This window comes from Fistularia commersonii, chromosome 21, assembly GCF_037954325.1.
Source record: "Fistularia commersonii isolate RoL2024-O1a breed Wild chromosome 21, RoL_Fcom_v1.0, whole genome shotgun sequence".
In the NCBI taxonomy this organism is placed as follows: Eukaryota; Metazoa; Chordata; class Actinopteri; order Syngnathiformes; family Fistulariidae; genus Fistularia; species Fistularia commersonii.
Genome location: NC_141304.1, coordinates 1,295,001 through 1,310,561, shown reverse-complemented (window position 1 = coordinate 1,310,561; position 15,561 = coordinate 1,295,001). Strand labels below are relative to the sequence as shown.

At 48.1% G+C, this 15,561-nt stretch overlaps 1 protein-coding gene across 5 annotated transcripts in view; it reads right to left on the bottom strand.

Moving 5' to 3' along the window:
- Positions 1 to 250: 250 nt before the first annotated feature.
- Positions 251 to 15,561, bottom strand: part of erc2 (ELKS/RAB6-interacting/CAST family member 2) — a 30,732-nt gene continuing 15,421 nt past the window's right edge. For 3 of the 5 annotated variants that reach the window (XM_086168792.1, XM_086168796.1, XM_086168794.1), the window contains 6 exons: positions 11,683 to 11,885; positions 6,388 to 6,511; positions 6,151 to 6,311; positions 5,883 to 6,030; positions 3,230 to 3,766; positions 251 to 3,116 (listed from right to left, as the gene is read on the bottom strand). In XM_086168792.1, the coding sequence (XP_086024918.1) occupies positions 3,090 to 3,116; positions 3,230 to 3,766; positions 5,883 to 6,030; positions 6,151 to 6,311; positions 6,388 to 6,511; positions 11,683 to 11,885 (1,200 nt within the window). In that variant the 3' untranslated portion in view covers positions 251 to 3,089. The remainder of the gene's footprint in view (positions 3,117 to 3,229; positions 3,767 to 5,882; positions 6,031 to 6,150; positions 6,312 to 6,387; positions 6,512 to 11,682; positions 11,886 to 15,561) is intronic. The other 2 variants (XM_086168793.1, XM_086168795.1) reach the window with 1 other exon arrangement.

The window sequence follows — 15,561 nt, the reverse complement described above, 5'->3', positions numbered from 1 at the left end:
CCCAGAGTTGCACCTTTAGGTTTACATGTCCAGAGTTGTGAACTCTGGACATGTAAACCTAAAGGTGCGAACCCTGGAGGTGAGTACCCAGAGGTGCCAACCTGGAGGGCCGATCCCTGGTAGTGTGAAACTTGGAGTGTAAACCTCGGAGGTGTCATCCTTGACTTTTACACTTTGTGGGGCGACCCCTGAAGGTGCAAACCTGGAGGCAAGAGCACAGGGGTGTGTGGTCAATGAAGCCACGGCCGTGGACAGAAAGAGTCACCTTTATTGGATGGATTATAAACAAGCTGGCCAACACTCAATAGTAATACTCTGTTACAGCACATATAGGATAGCGACCGGGGGTCAGCGAGGACCCCCGGTCAACAACAGGGAACACCACGGAGAATCCATGCTTGACGTCAGACTCGGACCCCCCAGTACCCCCCTCCCGACAAGAGAAGGGAAGGGGGTTTCTCGGAGTTCGCTTTTTTTTTTTTTTTTTTTTAAATTTATTATCTATTCATCTTTTGGTCGATAGACTTTCCTCACATCACCCACACACACTCTCACACACACATTTTCAAGGTAAAGATTTAAAATCGGGGACCCCCCCAACCTTGTACCCCTGCACAAAATAAAGAAACATGCTGCACTCTCACAGAACTGCACAGGCTGTCTACTAAAAAAAGGGCGGGGTTGGGGGGACAGGAAGTGACAGACTCTCAAACACGACATCACGCCGCCACGATGCAGGTACGAGGGACGGGGTTGGCTGGCGGGGGCTGGGGGCGGGGCCGGGGGCGGGGCCAGGGGGCGGTCGGCGTACGTTCGCACGGGTATTCATTCAGCATGCTGGAACCGGCTCCTACTGTACAGAGAAATGGTACGATCTCAAAAGTGGTACAGTCCCCAATGATAAATCATACAAAAAAAAGCGAGCCAAACCGAAATGTAAAAAAATAAAGGAATATAAAAGTGAGGACGATGGCGGCGTTTCCACGGCGACCAGGAAAAGGCCCCCCGTCGCCGGGGTCACAGTGACATAGCAACGCAACCTGAAGGGACCACCACGGCCGCGGGTGGGACCCCCCCCCTCCAGCGGTGGGGTTGGGGGGGGGGGGCAGGTAGCCACGTCTTGACTCGTGCACGCCCCCGCCCACACACACACACACACACACACACACACACACACACACACACACAGCCTTCTAATGGAGAAATCGTTCTGCATAGAGACCAGGAGTCCATCCGACCCTTGACCCCGGGTCTTGGTGGGGTGGGGGGGGTCTAGCTAATTCTTGGTAGGGGGGACCCCCAAACCCGCCCACGCCACCCCCACTCCCACTCCCACTCCCACTCCCACTCCCACTCCCACCCACCTCCCCTGCTTCAAGTATTCATTAGATAAGGACCTGAAAATGAAGGATTCCTACTCCGCCCTCCAAAATGAGAGGATTATTTTTTATATTTTTTCTCTTCTGTACAACAACCAACACTTGAGCATCTAAGACGTGAGGTGGGAAGGGTTGGGGGGGGTGCAGGCACCGTGAGCGGAGTGTGTGTGTGTGTGTGTGTGTGTGTGTGTGTGTGTGTGTGAGGGTTTGTTGGGGTGGGGTTGTAGTAACAGTCTAATTCATTTTCCACTACACGGCGACAACGTGTGTTTTTTTTTTTTTTTTTTTTGTCTATTTCACCAGCTGTCACGGTCACGTACGTCAACCACGTCAGGTTCACAGGACGACGACAACGAAACACGCATTGGAAGCGCACCCCCCCGCACACACACACACACACACACACACACAGGTTCTCTGGGAACAATGTTTTTTTTCACACCGAGAACGGAATGTAGTAATATAGTGGTTACACAACTTCCTGCTCGGCCTTCTTTTTACTGTCCTGTTTTTCTTTCCTGGCCGGGAATGTGTGTGTGTGTGTGTGTGTGTGTGTGTGTGTGTGTGTGTGTGTGTTTCTCGCGGCAGAGCCTTTTTTTTTTTTTCAATTATTTTCTTTCTCTCCGGCCCCTCGGACACTTATAAAAATAACCGCGAGGAGAAAAAGAAAAAACTCTATATGATCACGTTGTAGTTCGGGACCACATATAGACACACTCTATAGATTTCTCTCTATATGTATAATATATGCATATTGTGTTTGCACAATTTCTTTTTTTTTTTTTTTTTTTTTTCAGAGGCCACCTGTTTGAGGAGATGCTTCGGGGGAGGAGAACGTGGGGTCGATGGCACGAATGCTTTCGGCGGCGGAGCGACGGTCCTGGTCCGGAGGTCCGGAGGTCCGGAGGTCCGGAGGTCCGGAGGAAGCCGCCTTTTCAGTTTCAGCACCGGCAGAAGCACCAAGGAGTTAAAAATCCCCCCCCGTGGGGGGGCGTGGAGGTGCACGGGTGCATAGTCTCAGAAGGGAAGGGGGGCGTCGGCGTCCTCCTGGACCTCCTCCTGGAGCTCCTCGGCGTCAGAGGAGGAGCTGGACTCCCTTCGCTCTGCACCGGCTCCTGCATAGTTGGGACTTTTTCTCCTTCTGATTAACGGTGAGGTAACATGAAGAGAGAGGAGAAGCCGAGGAGGCCTCCAGGTGGAGACCCCGGCGGTGCGTTCAATGCCCCCCACAACCCTCTCCGATTGGTCGGCTCCGAGGTTTTTTTTTTTTTTTTTTTTTTTGCACTGGGAAAAAAACGGGGACGTGGAAATCCCTCGCTTCTGGTTCCATTGTTGTGGGGGGTAAAAAGGTAAAAAATGAAAAAGAAAGGTGGGTGCAGTCCATCAGCGGGGCAGTGAGTCTGGCGGCGGCGAGCGAGGAAGAAGTCCGCGGCGACGTCACCCTGAGGAGGAAATGGCGGCGAGGAACATTGCGGACAAACGCCCGACCGTCTCCGCCGGGGCTTTTTGAGAAACACAACCGGAGGTGACAAATTGATGGGGTTGTCATGGTGATGGCCTCTCTCCTCCGGTGGTGACTGGATCGTCTGGTGGCAAAAAGTGATGGGGTTGTGTGTGTGTGTGTGTGTGTGGGGGGGGGGGGGGGTAAGGGGGGGCGGTTCACCCCTCGAAACAGTTCGTCAGTTGGAGCTTTGGTCGTCACGGCGATGCCTACGCCCAGATGCCCTCCTCGTCATCCTGAAGGCGGAGGAAGGACAGCAGACAAATACTTACTGGGGCTACTTGCACTGGTACTAGCAGTCAGCAGCAACGCACTTAGAAAACGGCCGACGGTGACGGGGGGGCCCCACCTGGTCTGGGGCGGGGCGGTGCCCGGCGTGGGGGGGCCCGCGGGCCGGCCCCCCTCGGTGGTGGGGCGACGGATGGCGCGGGTGTTGCGCGTGATGGGGGTGCTGGGGGTGCTGGGGGTGCTGAGGGTGCTGAGGGTGCTGAGGGTGAGGGGAGTGCGGCCCCTGCTGGGGAGGCCCGTGGGGATGGGGGTGCTGCACGTGCTGGGGGTGTTGGGGGTGTTGGGGGTGCTGTTGGTGCGGGTGTTGGGGCTGCGGGGGTCGCGGGTGCTGTTGGTGCTGTGGGGGCGGCTGGGGGTGCCCCTGAGGGTGGGGGTACTGCATTTGCGGCTGGGGGTGCTGCGGGTGCTGCGGGTGGGGGTACATGGGCTGCTGGGCGTGGGCCGGGTGGGGGTACTGGGGCTGGGGAGGGGGCTGCGGGTGGGGGTGCGCCGGCTGGGGCTGCGGGTGGGGGTGGGGGTGGGCGTGGGGGTGGGCGTGGGCGTGGTGGTACTGCTCGTCCTCGTAGTTGTCGGCGATTAGCTTCATCCGGCTCTGCGTCTGCGGGAGGAAGTGAGCCCGGTAAGAGCAGGAAGTGACGTCACGAACCAGGAAGACGTAAACGCGGGATTCTCTGCAATCTTGTGAGGCGCCTTACACCTCGCGGTTTGAAAACCGCCATCCGTCCATCTTCCACCGCTTATCCAAAGTCGGGTCACGACGGCAGCGGCGGCAGAGAGGCCCGGAGGTGTTCCCTCGCCATCCTAGGATCTTCCCTCGCCATCCTAGGATCTTAGCTTCTCCTCGCAGGTGGACATACCTGGAATACCTCCTGACCAGACGCTCGAACCACCTCACCTGACTCCTCCACTCTGCTCTGGCAGAACATCTCACCCTATCTCTAAGGGAGAGTCCGGCCACCCTGCGGAGAAAACTCATTTCGGCCGTTTGTATCTCGGTCTTTGGGTCGCTACCCATAAATTGAGAAAGTCCTAAGAGTTGTCATTCCGTCTCGGCGCGGTCGTCCTTTCCTAGTCTTGGGTTCAACATGTTTGATATTAGCATCGAGTCGCCCCAAAAACCAAATCGGCAACCGATAGATGAGCGCCGATAAAACCGGAAACGTGGTGGACAAACCAGAGCGCCATCTCTGGGACAACGAAGGACATCAAAGTGATAATAATAATGAAAATGATAATAATAAAAATATTAATGGCAATACTACTACTACTACTACTACTTACAATAATAAGCATTTTATTTGAGGAGCTTTATTGATGTTAGTGTTACTTTACCTTATTTTTATCTCATTTTTATTTTACCGTATCTTATAAATATTTATTTTATACATGTTCGTATGCTCGAGGTTACCATGCTACTCCAGTTGCGCCTCAGGGACAAATAAAGTTTCTCTTAATTTGATTATTCTCTCCAGAGTCTTTTCAGAATCTTGGCAAAGTCTTTGGTCTCAGACTTGAGACTCTAAAAAGAAAATAGAAAATCGATGGATGGATGGACTTATTTATTATTCATCTTTTTCATCGTGTGTTTCAGCCACTGCTCGGAAAAAAAGCATTTCCCGTACGTCTTTGTGGATGTTTCCGGTACGGATTTGATTTATCGTTTAAAAAAAAATTGTGTAAATATCTCATGTTACAAAATGAACTCCTGCGACTTATAAACAAGTGCAGCGCATATATATATATACACATAGATTTAATCATTTTTCAGATTTTATTTATTTAGTTCTATTTCACTCTTTTTTCATATTTTATGTACATTTATTTGTATCTTTATTAATATTTATTTATAGACTATATAATGTACACCTGGATTTATTTAGTAATTTTTATTTACATTTTATTTATTTATTTTTATTTGATTTTTTTTTAAATCGCATTTTATTTACTTTCATTTATATTTATTTAGACAAGTGCTACCCATATATATGTGCACATAGATTGATTTAGTTATCTTTATTCATATTTTACCTATTTATTCTTATTTATATATTTCTTATTTATATTTTATTTACTTGTATTTATATTTATTGATAGACAACTGCGTCTCATATATATACACATATACAAACACATAGATTTATTTAGTTATTTTTATTAATATTCCATTCATTCATTCTTATTTATGTATTTTTATTTATATTTTATTTACTTTTATTTATATTTATTTATAGACAAGTGCTGCCTATATATTAACACATTGATTTATTTATTTATTCAATTTTATTTTTATTTTACTTTTTTAGTCATATTTTTTGTACTTGTATTAATTTTTATTTATAGACGACCATGGCCTAAATATATTCACATAGATTTATTTAGTTATTTTTTTTATCCGGTGCGGCTTATATTCAGGTGCGTTCAATAGTCCAGAAATTACGGTACACAAAATAAATATTGAAAAGAAACAATAAAAGTGGCAAAGTGCTAAAAATACAACAAATGAATAAAAATAAAAAACAAATTAAAAGAACGAATGAATAAAAATGTGAAAACGAATGACTAAAAATGAATCAAATAAAAATAAAAAATAAACAAATAAATCATTAAATGCTGGAATAAATAAAAATGAAGATCAGATGTCTTTAAACAGATGTGCTTTGAGTGTGTTTTCTGCATGTGTGTGTGTGTGTGTGTGTGTGTGTTGCGGTACTGACATGCTGCTTCAGCTGCTGCATGAGTTTGTCGCGCTCCCTCTTCAGCGCCAGCACCTCGTCCTGGGTCTTCTTCTTGTTGGACGCCGAGAGCTCCAGCAGAGCGATGTTGGCGTCCTTCTCACTGATGGCCGCCAGCAGGGCTTGTTGTCTGGACGTACGGATCGATAGCGTTCGGATTCACTTTAACCGGGAATTCGATCCCGGGAAGGTACCTCCGGATCTTCCGGCGGTTACCGAGCAACCACATGCAGGACTTTCCCGTACTCACTTCATGTCCAGGATCTCCTCCAGCTGCTTCCTGCGCTCCTGCCTCATGTTGGTCAGGTGGGTATCCCTTTCCTGCAGGGATTGCTGCGTGGACGACAGCCGCTGCTTGGTGGCGTCCAGCTCCTGCCTCGTGCGCTCCAGCGTGTTCATCAGCTCTTCCAGCTGGAGCGTAAAACGACAAGCTAGTCAGGAGGCGCCTTGAGGTTAAACGACGCCGAAAGGAAACCAAAGGTCGCACCTTCAGGTGGTGGCCGCCCTCGAGGCCGCCGTCCTTCCGGGGGTCCGTTGCCATACCCTTTTTGTCCCCCGGGGGGCCCAGTTTGATGTTGGGGCCCTTCTTGGTCGACTCTTTGCCTCCTTGTCTGCAACCACAGAGATCCAGAGCCATCAACCCGAGTTCAAAAGGGGGCTCGTTTCATTTTATGAACGAATCTGGTTTCCAGGTACAAGACGGAGGGTACAAGATGGAGGGGGTTGGGGGGGCGGGGTGTTACCTACCTGGGAGAAAGACTGCAGACGGGGGGAGAGGAAGAGGAGGAAGAGTGGGGGAACGAAGGAGGGCGGAAGACAAAACAGAGAAGAGTCACATCAGAAGCAGAAGTAGGAGAGGAGACAGTAAGGAAACGATTGAGGAGTTCATTCACTGTCAAACAGCAGGGGGGGCGGGGCTTCTGGAAGGGGGAGGGGCTTCTGGAAAGGAGTAGGAAGGGGCGACAGCAGCTGGTCTGCAGCCTGACGACTCAGCCGATGCAACCCCTCCGGAGCATACATGTGCATCTGCTGTCGAGCCTCCAGGGGGGCAAGGGAAGTGGGGAGGGCATGCTGTCATAAAGGAGGTTGAAAGGGGTGAGTGGGAGTGGGAGTGGGAGGGGAATACAAGAGCACAGGCCAGGGGAGGACAGAAGTGCACTGACCCGTAGGCCTGAACGCAGCGGGAGGGGAGTCTACGGCGTACAGAGGCAAACAAGTACTCATTCAACCGCTCACGTGCACGTCACACAAGGACATACAACTGTTCACTCATTCAAACGTCGTATACAGAGAGGATGGATGGTCCAACAAAGAAGAGACGTCACTTCAGAACAGGACTCCAAGGTCCTCCTACACCTGAAGGACAAAGGCCATTCGTTTGAAGACGGCAATGTCCGTGTTCTGGCCAGAGAAGACAGATGGTTCCAGAGAGAGGAGTCAAAGAAGCCCTCTTTGTCAAGAGAGGGGTCTCAGACACAACCTGTACCAAGGCGGGTTTGCACACATGGACCAGGACCTTCTGCACCCTCCAGACAACCAGGAAAGACCCGCCACCAGAAGGAGCCCCCGGTGACGTCCACATGAGCCTTGGGACATTTGGACAATGACCTGGACACAGACAACTGTTCACCCTCTCATTCAACGTCAACTAAAAACATACAACTATAGAGACACAATCATTCACCCTTTCATCAACCAATCAGCCTGTCATGAACACGTCATGTCGGCCATACAGGTACTATGGAAAAATGCCCGCGTTTACCTGACTGGCCCAAAAAATTATTCATGCAACGCAAATAATGTGTCTTGGTACAGTGACGGGCAGAACTTCCACTAGACGGCAACAGGTCGTGGATGAACCTGTGGATCCACCTCATCTCCAACCTAAACGCCCTTCACTTCAAGATAAAATTGGTGCTGTGTCGTGGGATTTTTCTAATGTACACTATAAGGCCAAAAGTATTGGCTCAGGTGTTCCAATACCTCACATGGCCAGAGGTGAGTAAAATCAAGCACCTCGCAAAGCGTTGGAGGCGCCTTCTCTGGAGCGTCCCATCGCACTTCTCCATCTGGCAATCTGATGGAAGAGTCTGGGTTTGGCGGTTGCCAGGAGAACGCTACTTGTCTGACTTGTATTGCCCCAAGTGTGAAGTTTGATGGAGGTGGGCTTGTTTTTGGCCCCTGAGTTCCAGTGAAAGGAACTCCAGAGACATTTTGGACAATCCATGCTAACAAATTTGCGGGAACAGTTTGGAACTGGACCCTTCCTTTTCCAACATGACTGTACACCAGTGCACAAAGCAAGCTCCATAAAGACATGGACGACAGAGTCTACTCTGGATGAACTTGCAGTTGAGTCCGGACCTCAACCCCAAAGAACACCTTTGGGAACAATAAGGGCGGAGACTGGGAGCAAGGCCTTCTCGTCCAAGATCACAAATGCACTTCTGGAAGAGTGGTCCAAAACTCCTGAACCTTGCGGACAGTCTTCCAAGAAGAGTTGAAGCTGTTCTAGCTGCAAAGTGTGGACCCACGTCATATTGAACCTCATGGATCATGAAATGGGAATTCACTAAAGTTCGTCGAGGCAGGTGAGCCAATAGTTTTGTCTATATCGTGTGTGTGCCGTGGCTCAAAACGGGTTGGGAAACACTGATCTAGAGCTAGAAAAGAAACGACGGGGGTCGGCGCCTCCAAATTCAAGATGACGGTGCTCAACCGTAAACAAGTGAAGTTCCACTCCGGCCAAGGGAAGAGGTCCTGCCCCAGGAGGAGGACTTCAAGTATCAAGTGTCTGTTGTGGGGAAGAAAGAGCCGAGCCAAAAGGCGACGCTTTCAATTTACCGGATGATCTACAGGACGTTCCCACCCTCACCTATGATCACAAGCTGTGCGGAGTGACCGAAAGAACCAAATCGCGGACACAAGCGGCCGAAACGAGTTTCCCCCGCAGGGTGGCCGGACTCTCCCTTAGAGATGGGGCAAGAAGTCGGGTCATCTGGGAGGAGCACGAAGAAGGGGGCTCCTTCTCCGCATAGAGAGGAGCCAGATGAGGTGGCATCTGGGAGGTATTCCGGGTATGTCCACCTGGGAGGAGACCACGATGAAGACCCAGGACGAGCCGGAGGCTGGCCTTGGAGCCCCTTGGGAGTTGGACCATGTGGCCGGGTAGAGGGAGGTCTGGGCCTCGCTGCTCCGACTACTGTACCCACGACCCGACTCCGGCAGAAGATGGACGGACGGACATCATACATTGCCTTCTTCTCAAGAACCTACCCAGGGGTACCTCTGGAAACCAGTTCCTGCAATTCTTTTTTGGAGCATTTTTGGTGTGCGGATTTTTTCAAAACACTTATGTAAGAGACATACGACTGTCCATAATACGTCATGGGGTGAACCTGGGAAAAGAATGGGGGGTTAGCAGGTGACTCTTGGGTGACGTGGGGTAACAAGAGGCGGCAGGAGGTGAAAGGGGAAGCGTGCATTGGGTACTTCCTGAACAAGGCTGCAAGAAGCTACTGCAAATCACACAGTTCAGACGGCCGTGCAGTATTTTTTTTGACAATGAAATGCAGGCAGCCAGAGGGAGGAGGCTGGAGCGTGCGTCGCCATGGAAACAAGACCAAATAGGGAAACTTATGAATAACTAATCTAATCTCCGGATTTGTGAAACAGCCGGTGTTTCAGAGAGGACTTCAAGGTTCAGGTGAACGTGGGGAGGGAGACAAATATTCACTCACTCAGCTGCACCGATGTTCATTCATTCATTTTTAAAATGTTATTTTAAATGTGAAGATGATGTCGTTACATCTAAATAAACGTGTTCAAATGTTTTTGTCCCTTTTACACGCTCCTGTAAAAGGATGACAGCGCACAGATGCCATTTTTGTTTTTTGGGCCGGTGGATTATTTCATTTTTTTTTCCCCATAAATGCAAGGAGGGATATTTTGATTAAAAAAAACAAAACCTTTTTTTCAAAATTGCATGCAGAAATGTCATTTTGTTGTCTCTGATTTCAAAAAAGGTAACACATATTTTCTTTATATATAGCATAAAAGCGAAAATAAATAAATAGATGAATTAAAAAAAAAATTTTTTTTTAAAAAATATATATATATATATATTAAAATCCGTGTTAATTTATTTTAAATTCCAAATGGTACTGGTCATATATATCATACATATCATCATATAGAGACACAGCAGGAACTTTTTTTTTCTAATTTTGGTCACATGCTCTTTAAATAAGTCCATTATTCTGCAAAATTTAAAAGAAATATACATACAAAGTAAGATAAGACAGCACAAGAAGGCGATGTAAGATTATTTTAGCAGTATTATTATTATTATTATTATTGTTGTTGTTGTTGTTATGCAACCATTCATCCTCTCATTCATCATCTATATCATATTAATGAATGTAAATATACAGCGTTCCCTTAAGATACCAATTTAATTCCCTCTTTTCATATCTTAAATGATTTTATTCCCAATGTAAAATACCAGAAAACAAATTACTTCGGTCCAAACCGCCCCAAAACTCACAAAATAAAGATATTATGATAGAAAAACCCTGAAAAAGAAGGATATTAATAACGTACACCACTTTGCTTTTTAGGGCACAGGACGATTATTAAAAAAAACAAAAACAAAATAAGCCAAAAATTATAAAATAATGACATATATTTTGCAGCTGTCTATTCATCTGCTGCGTCATGAAGCGTATTAAAATAAAATAAACTTCATTGATCCCCATCGGGGAAATCATTTTGTCAGTTGTAATGCCAAAAATTTGAAAAAAATTAATCGAAATTAAATAAAAATGTGAATATTTTTATAAATATACAAAGAGAGACATTAGATGAGAGAAAATAGAAATAGGGATGGGAAAATAAAATAGAAATAAATAGACCTTCCGGTTGCGGGAGCTGCAAAAATTTGCAAGTTTGTAAATTTGATTTTATTTTCTCGCTCTTATAGTTGCATCGTGACATTTTTACAAAAACAAAAAATGAAAAAATGTTTTGTACTGCAAAAAAAAATGGTAAATAAAGTGATCGGTATCTTAAGGGGCTGAAATCTTTTAGCTTTGCGAGGCGGATTTTGTGGGGAAAAAATCTGCACACCAAAAAAAAAAAAAAAAGATAATCTATTTTCCATTTAACACAAAAAAACACTTATTCTCACATGCATTTGGAGCATTTTTTTAGTGTGCATATTTTTTCCAAGTTGAACTTTGCGCATGTGTGTGTGCTTTTTTCTAACTGTGTGAGGAACCCCATGCAATCCGGAGCTAACGCATGCTAACGGAGGGAAAGACCCATCCACCCTTGGTAGATGGGGGGGGTTAGGGTGAGGTCAGAGGTCAGAGGTCGCGGGCGTGCAGGCGGGCGCGCGGGGGGGGGGGGCTCCGACCGCTCGGCCGAGCCCCAAGTGCCAGGGCAGAGCACTCACTTTCCCAGGAAATCCCAAACCATGCCCCCTATCTGCTGGGGGACGGCGGACACTGAGGGTAGCGGGTCAGGGGGGGCTCTGCCACCGGGACGGGGTGCAGAGGGAGGGGGGCTGGTGTGTGTGTGTGTGTGTGTGTGTGTGTGTGTGTGTGAACGCAGATGTGGAAGGTGTTTTAAAGAGGTGATGGATGGTAGAAGGTGAGAAGACAGAAAGGGAAGAGGACAGAAAGAGCAGGTAAAGATGTGAGGGACGACAAGAACACTTGTTAAACACTACCGGCAAAAAGGGGCGGGGCTTCAACAACCCCTCCACGCCGTCACCAGTTACCTCTCCAGCTCGGCGATTTTCTTGTCCTTGTCGTTCTTCTCGGTCTCCACCTCCCGCAGGATGTCCAGCAGCCGCTCCACCTCCGTCTGGGCCTTGCCGGCCTCCTCCTTGTAGTAGCCCACCTCCTTCTCCAGGAGCTTCACCCGGTCCACGTACTCGGGGTTCCCCCTAGGGCCCGACTGCTGCTCCGCCTCGTGGGCCTTCTGTGCACGCCACGTGCACACACACACACACACACACACACACACACACACACACACACACAGAAGACAACAAACACACACGAGCAAACACCAGGTTAAAGTTGTAACTTTTGTATCTTTAGAGCATTTTTACCTCCTGTGGGAGAGAGAATCCTACGGTACACTGCAGTTTTCTATTAGCACCCCCCCTACGCACACACACACACACACACACACACACACACACACACACACACACACTGCCTTAACCTGTCTCTCAATTCAAATAAAATGGCGTGGGCAGGGGCGTCATTATTGGTACTGTCTCATTAGCCTTGACAGAGCAATTACTCAGCGCCATTTAAGTGCCTTCTGAGAAACACACACACACACACACACACACACACACACACACACACACACACACACACACAGCAGAAAACCAGCCTGCCAACCCGTGTGTGTGTGTGTGTGTGTGTTTATCTGCCTATTTGTCTGATTAATTAGCAGAATATCATGGTAGCAAATCGTCCTTGTTGGTCATCGGTTACACACTCGATGCTGTGACACACACACACACACACGCACACACACACACACACACACACCGGCGCGGAGACCACACGCAGCCGCACACGTTGGACGACCAGCGTCCGAGAGACGCGAAGTGAGGGAAGCGCTGAAGGCGACGGCATGCAAACAAGGTCAACACCTGCATGCAGACCAGAGGCGCCTGGAGAGGGGAAAGAGCACTGCGGTACCACGGTACTACAGGTACTACAGGTACTACAGTACTTACAGGACAGTACCTTCACTTATTCACTGCTTAGCATGTGCCGTACGTGAGGCCGACCCAGGCTGGCCGGCGAACTAGAGTGTTGCAGTTTCAGCTGACCAGCAGGTAAATACTTGTACCTTGTATGCTTTCGTGCGGTATCTCTAGATAAACCCTCACCGCGCAGTACTTTGCTGCGGCGTACTCATTGGATTTAAGGTACTTGGATCCAGACGTGAATGTAGATGACTGATAACAAATAAGCCACAGGCGACCTGCGGAGTCGGACTGCAACGAGAGCCTTCGGGAGAAATGTTGGGTTCGCTCCCAAAGAGCTACCAAAGGGGGAAACAGGACCAAAAGCACCGAAGAGCAGAACCTCACTCCCCTTCAGCTTACTCACACTACATTTGTTACTTGAGCTGGTATTTCAAGTCTTGGTATGTTTACACTCCCCTGCACAAGTGTTGGAACAGCAAGGTCGATTTCTTCGACTGGACACGGTTGGGTTCGACAACAAACGATGACAAAATACCCTGTTTGTCTCCAGAGTCCCAACACAAATCTAAAATGCCTCCACCCGTCTCTTTCGCGACTACCTACCCCTTTGAATCTTTACCTTGTTTACCCAAGAGAATCTTGAAAGATGTTTAAAGATCCCAGTGTTACGTTGTTGATGTCTTTCCAGTCCCTGACATTCCCTATGCCAGAAGATCCTGACTGCCTCCATTCATCCTTTGCCTGACTACCTACGCTACGCCTCTGGCACTTGACCTAGTTTACACGAAAGGATCCTGGAAGATCCCAGAATATCTGACTCCTTGTGCTACGCTGTTGACATCCTTCTTGTCCCTTACAGCCCCTGCACTGCGTATGCTCTATACCCATCTCTTTCGAGAGTACCCATGCTACGGCTCTTACGCTTGACCTAGTTTGTGCAAGAGGATTCTCAAAGATCCTGACTCCTCGTGCTACATTGTTGACATCCTTCTAGTCCCTGACTCCCCATGTGCTCCATAATCCCTGTATGGTAACATCCCGACTGCCTCCATCCATCCCTTGCTTGACTACCGATGCTACGCCTTTGAAGCTTGACTTAATTTACACAAGAGGATCCTGGAAAATCCTGACTCCTAGTTCTACATAAATAACGTCACTCAAGTCCCTGACCCCACTGCACTGCATACTCCCTATACCAGAAGATCCTGGCAGGCCCTGACAATATCTATCCTACCCTTGTCTTACTGCCTACGGTATGCCTTTGACTCTTGACCTGGGCTTTACGCAAGAGGATCTGGGAAGATCCCGGAAGATTCAGACTCCTAGGCCACATTGTTGACATCCTTCCCATCCCTGACCCACCCTGCACTGGGTACCCTGTTTGTCTCAAGAGCCCCGACACAAATCTCGAATGCCTCCATCCGTCCTTTTTGCGACTACCTACGCCTTTCAATATTTACCTTGTTTACCCAAGAGGATCCTGGAAGATGCTTAAAGATCCTGGTATTATGTTGTCGACATCCTTCCAGTCCCTGACATCTCCAGCGCTTGGTACTCCCTATACCTTCCTTTGCCTGACTACCTACGCTAAGCATTTGACGCTTGACCTAGTTGACGCGACAGGATCCCGGGAGATCCTGGAATATCATGACTCCTTGTGCTACGTGATTGATGTCCTTCTAGTCACTGACGCTCCGTGCACTGCGTACTCACGATAGCAGAAGATCTTGGAAGATCCTGACTGCTTCCATCCATCCCTTACCTGACTACATTTGATAAAATTACAGCTTTTATCAACTTATACCTGGACACTGACAACTTCTTACCAAATGAAAGACCATGTACATGCTTTGGAGCTGTGGGAGTATGGAAGAATGCTAAGAATCACTTGGACAGACAGCTTGATCAACCAAAAAGTTCCCTAAAGTATCAACCCCAAACAACACCTCTTTAAGATCATCCAAACTAAGACACTGAGATCTTTTGGCCACTTCACCAGAAAGGACAACATGCAACAATCGTTACTCAATGAACAGATGGAAGCTCGGCAAGGAAGAAGAAGACCAAGAGCAATGTGCGCAAACAACACCAGCCAGCGGACCGACCAAAGCTTCAACGAGGCTTTGACAAAGTCAGATCACCGATGCAACTGGAGAGATGGGGCAACAAACCCTTCCCAGGATGGAGCCACAAAAGAAACAGCCTAGAGGGCAGAGCTATTGGTAACGGCATACCAGATTTCCAAAAGTGACCAAAAGTATTGGAATAGGAATCATCTTGCTGCATGTTGACGGCCATTCCCAATCACTCCTGTCGCATCTTCCTTGAAATTGGCAGACAAGATGTTTCTGCATGCTCCTGCTGTTCATCTTGCTGCTCCCATCACAACTTTGTTTGTTTGAGATCACCAGCAGACCCTTTCCATCACGAAAAGGATTAGTTGTCCTTTCATCAGTCCAGAAAACCTTGTCCCAGAAGCAGTGAGGCCCTTCTCTGTACTTGTTAGCATATTCCAGTCTGGTGGTCCTGGACGTTGGTATGCATCTTCTGGTGTCGCCTCTGTACTTCTGCCCATGTAGCCTTCTGCCAACAGATTGTCGACACCTTCACTCTTGCCCTCCAGAGGTTCTTGCTGATGTCACCGACAGCTGTTCCAGGTTTTTCCTTCTAAGCTCTAACACTGTTTCTGCAGCCGATGTCTTCGGTCCACCCGCTCGACGCCAAATGGTACGACTGGCTTCCCTTCTTCTCACAGCTTGTTTTTGTCAACCGCATACGTCTCTCTGGTCCTCGTCTTGGCTCTACCAACGCTGGCAGAACCCAAATCTGAAACTGACAGTAGATGTTCAGCAACCAAACACCGCACATGTCTCACGTTCCAAAACTTGTGGAGGGGAGTGTAAATCCTACATCATGACAGAA